This window comes from Perissodus microlepis, chromosome 22, assembly GCF_051167445.1.
Source record: "Perissodus microlepis isolate ML-2025 ecotype Zambia chromosome 22, ASM5116744v1, whole genome shotgun sequence".
Classification (NCBI taxonomy): Eukaryota; Metazoa; Chordata; class Actinopteri; order Cichliformes; family Cichlidae; genus Perissodus; species Perissodus microlepis.
In genome coordinates, this window is record NC_140481.1 from 29,196,854 (window position 1) to 29,202,139 (window position 5,286).

The following is a 5,286-nucleotide window of genomic DNA, read 5'->3' on the forward strand; positions in this document are numbered from 1 at the left end:
ACAGATCTCAGAGCCACAGTGAAATGACTGCATGATAGTAAACTGATGATGTATAAATGAAATGATAATATCTTCTAACTCCAGTTTTCCATCTATGTCATGGATAAGTAAAGAGCTGCAGGTCGGTCTCTATAGCTGTTAAAAACATAAACTTGAATTCCTTAGCTGTGCGATATTTTAAATAATTTTTTGGGAAAAGAGTTTGGTTTATGTGAAACAGTGTAGAACAAATGCTGCCATTTAACATGCAAATCACACACATGATCTTTTTGACTGCAGTTTTCTTTACTCACTAAAAACATTAAGCATCACAGAAAGCTAAAGCTTGTTTTTATGGTGTCATGTGACCTACAGCTAACAGATCTGTTATACTCTTGGTTATGTCCCTAGGTTTCTGTTAGGAGTTTTCACTTCTGTTTTCTTGTGGTATGTACTGTCTGTCGTGGAATTTTGTGATTAACGTCTGCAACACGGAAAGAGCTGTGATCAATCTATTTATTACTGCGCGCAGGAGAACACGCATACACATCAAAACATAACAGGTTAGTAATGAGCGTTCTAACCTCAGGGCATAGCACAACAACTTTTATAACATCGCACAAACTGAGCAAGACGGTTAGTGAAACATCGTTAGGCCTAGCTGAGCAGTTTTCACAAGCTCAAGCTGACACATACTTGGTTCATCTTAAGCAGGCAGTTATACAAGTGAGATTCTAAACACATGGAACTAAAATTAGAATTTTCCATAGCATGCCACATTTGTCTGTTTGTATCCTCAGTTGTCATTGTTGTGTTATTGTTGCATTTCCAAAATCATTAAAATTAACCCTTGATAGTTGACATGAAATTCTCAGTGCATTCTTCTTTTGGGTCACTCAGAGTACATATGTGCAAAGCTTCATCTAAAATTGATGTCATATTTTAATCAGACTCAATACGATAAATGATTGTATCACACAAAATGTATGATATGGTATAGCTGTCATTATATTTCAAATTGGGTAATACTCTACATGAAACAGTAAAATGTGTTCCTTTAAGCATTTAATATAGTTTATGTTCTTCTCTTTTAAATACAATAAAATTGGAAAATTATTGCATTCCGTTTTAAAACAGGAAATAATATACATTTATCAGATTTAAGACAGCATTTGTTTTAAATCTGGGTTGCTATTATTATTTCAGAGGACTCAAAATCAAGTTAAAAAAAAAACTTTATTTTCAAAGTATTTTCAAAGTATTACAGCAAAATAAATTCGTTCTGATACTGTAACATAAAGCTTTCATTTTTAATAAAGCACACGTGTTTTTTAAACTGACTCGTAGGCGGCTCTCTACCGCAGCCGCGAGGACGGGATGTGATGTTTCACATCCACTTCAGGACGATACGTCAACGTTACCTCTGCCAAACAATGACTGTATAAAAGATGACTGTATATCTTTTATACAGTCATTGCTGCCAAATGGGAGAAGCCTGGGCTAAATTAGAACAATAACTCACTGCTTTGGTCCTAAAGGTATAATCCAAATGAAGCTACGATGGGAAGGTTGTTATTGTTGCTTTTCCTCTGTCAGTTTGCGTCATCAGGTAAGATTATGTCCACGTTATTGATATTTTATTTGGAAATTTGATCTCTCTCTGTACTTTCACTGTCTTCAGCTTCACTTTTACATCTGAATGAAAATACGATTTTACTGAGAGGAGACAGACCGCGGACAGTTTTATGTTGTACATTTGCTTTCATAAATCACAGACCATAAATCAACATTTGAAAAAAGAAAAAAGAAAGAAAAAACGTAATTATCAACGTCAACGGACAGATGTTGACATTGTTTCCACAGAATAGAGGTCAGACCAACGATATAGATCAGATAAAGACTGTTTAAATTTAAACGGCTCGGTTTCTTTCTCTCTCTCTCTCTCCCTCTCTCTGTTTTGGATAACATATGGCTACAAAGTATTGACTCAGGGGGCTGAATAATTACGCACACCCCACTTTTCAGTTATTTATTTGTAAAAAATGTTTGGAATCATGTCTGATTTTCGTTCCAATTCTCACGTGTGCACCACTTTGTATTGGTCTTTCATGTGGAATTCCAATAAAATTGATTCATGTTTGTGGCTGTAATGTGACAAAATGTGGAAAAGTTCAAGGGGGCCGAATACTTTTGCAAGCCAATGTATAGAACTGCAATGCCACCTAACTGAAAGTCTGATTATTGTTACAGTGAAACACTCCTTGAAGTTTTTCTTCTGTCAAACATCTGGAGTCCAGAACATTCCGGAGTTTGTGGTGGTTGGACTTGTTGATGGAGTTCAGAAAAGTTACTATGATAGCAGGACAGAGCGACCAGAACCCAAAACAGAATGGATGAAAAAACTCATGAAGGATGACCCTCAGCACCTGGAGTGGTACACTGCTCGCTCTTTGCATGTCCAACACTTATTCAAACATTACATTGAGAATTTGAGGAAACGTTTCAACCAAACCGAAGGTATGAATTTGTTTCATTTGTTGCAGCAGAATTTATTTTCGTTGTGGTTTTGGTTTAAAATAAAAAACTAAAAGTTTATTAGATTAGGGTTAGATATAGAATGTAAAATAACATAATGAATTCTGCTACTTCACGCACACGTGAAGAGAAAAGAAGAAAAGAAAATAAGAACAGTGAACGAAGCAGAGAAAAAGGTGAACCTTCCACAGTGTCCATTAGTTGATAGACTGTTTTATGTGCCAGTAACTGTATGTCCCTCTATTTTTGTTTCTGTAATGCTCACATCTCACTGGTTTCCTGCAGTTATTGTCACTATGTCTTTTTTCAGGTGTTCATAATTTCCAGAGTATGAATGGCTGTGAATGGGATGACGAGACTGGACAGATTAATGCGTTCAACCAGTACGGTTATGATGGAGAAGACTTTCTATCATTCGACCCGCAGCGACTGACATGGATTGCTCTAAAACCACAGGCTGTCATCACCAAACTGAGATGGGATGGTGAAGAAGATCAATTAAAATGCAATAAGAACTTTTATGTCCACGAATGCCCTGAGTTTTTGAAGAAGTATGTTCAGTATGGGAAAAACTTTTTGCAGACAGCAGGTAGAATTAAAGAATCTGGTGTAGAAAAATAAAATAAATTATATGACAATTCAAAGACAATGTAAAACCTTCCTAGCTTTATCTTTTTGCAGTCCTTCCTTCAGTGTCTCTCCTCCAGAAGTCTTTATCCTCTCCAGTCAGCTGCCACGCTACAGGTTTCTATCCTGACAGAGGTTTGATGTTCTGGAGGAAAGATGGAGAAGAGCTCCATGAAGGAGTAGATCCAGGAGAGATCCTCCCCAACAATGATGGGACCTTCCAGATGAGTATTGATCTGAATGTTTCATCAGTCACACCTGAAGACTGGGAGAGGTACGACTGTGTGTTTCAGCTCTTTGGTGTGAACGAGGACATCACCACCAAACTGGACAAAACACTGATCAGGACCAACTGGGGTAAGACTGGATCCTGGAATGGTTATGAATCATTTTTACAGAGTAGCCATTGATTTAAAAAGTGAATACTCTGTCACACCAACCCTTTGCATGTCCTCCTTCACTACATCAATTTTCCTTTTCCTTCTGGTGGCACCTCCATCTTCAACATCTGTTGTCTAATGTTCTCTGCTGGAGGTTTCTTCCTGTTAAAAGCTGTTTTTAACATATACGATCAATTGAGTGTTATCAAGTCTTGATAATGGTGTAAGGCTTTTACATTAAAATATTAAGTTTCTTGAGATGATGCTGGATAAGCTGACCTTTGTCACACTGGCGTTCACCAATCCAATCAAACAATTCTATTATCAATTCATAAAGAACAATTACTAACAAATCAGTAAGATGCTTCACTTAAAATGGAACACAAATGGTAGATAACTGAAGTAAGCAAAAAGTAATGAAATACTATAAGTATGGTTTATCTTCAGCGTGCACAAGAAGATTAAGTACATTGGAGTTTTAATGGTTTTCTGTTGCCTCCAGTTTTGTCAGATGCATCAACTATGAGGTCCTTACTGAGTCATTCCTCACTTGTTCTTTATAACACAGAGCAAAAATGTGTGGGATTACTAAAGTGTTTCCACATTTTGTTCAATAGGGAAGCCCGCTCACATTATAGCTACAGCGGTTGTTCTAGCTATCGTCCTCATTGCAGCTGTTGCAGCTGTGGCGGTTGTCGCTTACAAAAGAAAGAAAGGTGAGTGATCTCAGTTGGAGAAACATTACATTTAGTTTTTGAATTTGTGTTTTAGTCCATACTGACACATTTAACATTAGTTCCAAACACGTACAGCCTGAAAGAGTAGCGTATATGTGTATATATATAAGAGTTTACGTTTCAGAGCCACAGAGAGATTAATATATGACACCTGACTGATAATGTGAGAAGCATCAGTGTAATAGATAAGTACAGAGCTGATCTTCATTGCTGTGCAGAACACAAATTATTGAAATCTCTACCTGTAAACTACATTCGAGGAAAAGAGTTTGCTCATGTGGAACAGCGTAGAACATATTACTGCTGGCATTTAGAATGAAAAGCACACTTCAAAAAACAAGCTTCGTGTTCCTGTGATGCTTAATGCTTTTAAGGAGTAGTGATGAGATTTTGTGTCATGTGACCTTTAGTCATGTGTCTGCCAATCATTTCTTGGTTTGAGTTAAAAACAAAAACTGAAACAGCTCATGATTGTTGCAGTAAAATGTCTTTTCTTGGTGGTACTTTCCCTCATGTTCCACCATGCACAGCATGTGATATTTATGCTTCTTGATAATGTGACTTCCCTATTCATATTTCTGCTTGCCTGACTCTTTATTGCATGTTTAGCTAGAAAGCTAGTGTGTTTGCTAACAGAAATCATCAATCACTGTACATTATAGAAAATATCAGCTTTATCTTTGTGTTCTTACAGCTCCTGCCAATGCCTCTGAACAGTCTGAGACACTAAATCCACAAACATGACCATCCTTCACGCAGTTCTGCGCTCTGCATGACTTTACTCTGGCTGTTTCAGTTCTTCCACAGTTTAAAGTTTTACATTTTATATACAGTACTTATTAAAATACCCAACAGGTAACATGATACATCATAAAAAGTTTTTTGTTGTTTATTTTAAAGGCACACACTGCAATAAATGTATGTGCCTCAAATGAAGCTCAAATATTGATATAGTATCATTTCAAAAATATAATTTATCTTGGTTCATTTAACTTTAGGGGTGTAACCTCTTCTGGATGTTTATATGT

At 36.6% G+C, this 5,286-nt stretch overlaps 1 protein-coding gene across 2 annotated transcripts; it reads left to right on the forward strand.

Annotated features, from left to right (window-relative positions):
• The first annotated feature begins 445 nt into the window (after positions 1-445).
• On the forward strand, positions 446-5,060 carry LOC146363448 (major histocompatibility complex class I-related protein 1-like). Of its 2 annotated transcripts, XM_084919842.1 has the most exons (7): positions 446-542; positions 1,518-1,588; positions 2,230-2,496; positions 2,825-3,103; positions 3,196-3,498; positions 4,139-4,237; positions 4,953-5,060. In XM_084919842.1, the coding sequence occupies exons 2-7, from the start codon at positions 1,540-1,542 to the stop codon at positions 5,000-5,002; spliced, it is 1,047 nt and encodes a 348-aa protein (XP_084775968.1). In that variant the 5' UTR covers positions 446-542; positions 1,518-1,539; the 3' UTR covers positions 5,003-5,060. The 2 variants fall into 2 exon arrangements, with proteins under 2 accessions (XP_084775968.1, XP_084775967.1); XM_084919841.1 differs by lacking the exons at positions 446-542; positions 1,518-1,588 and having other exon boundaries at positions 2,139-2,496.
• The last annotated feature ends 226 nt before the right edge of the window (positions 5,061-5,286 follow it).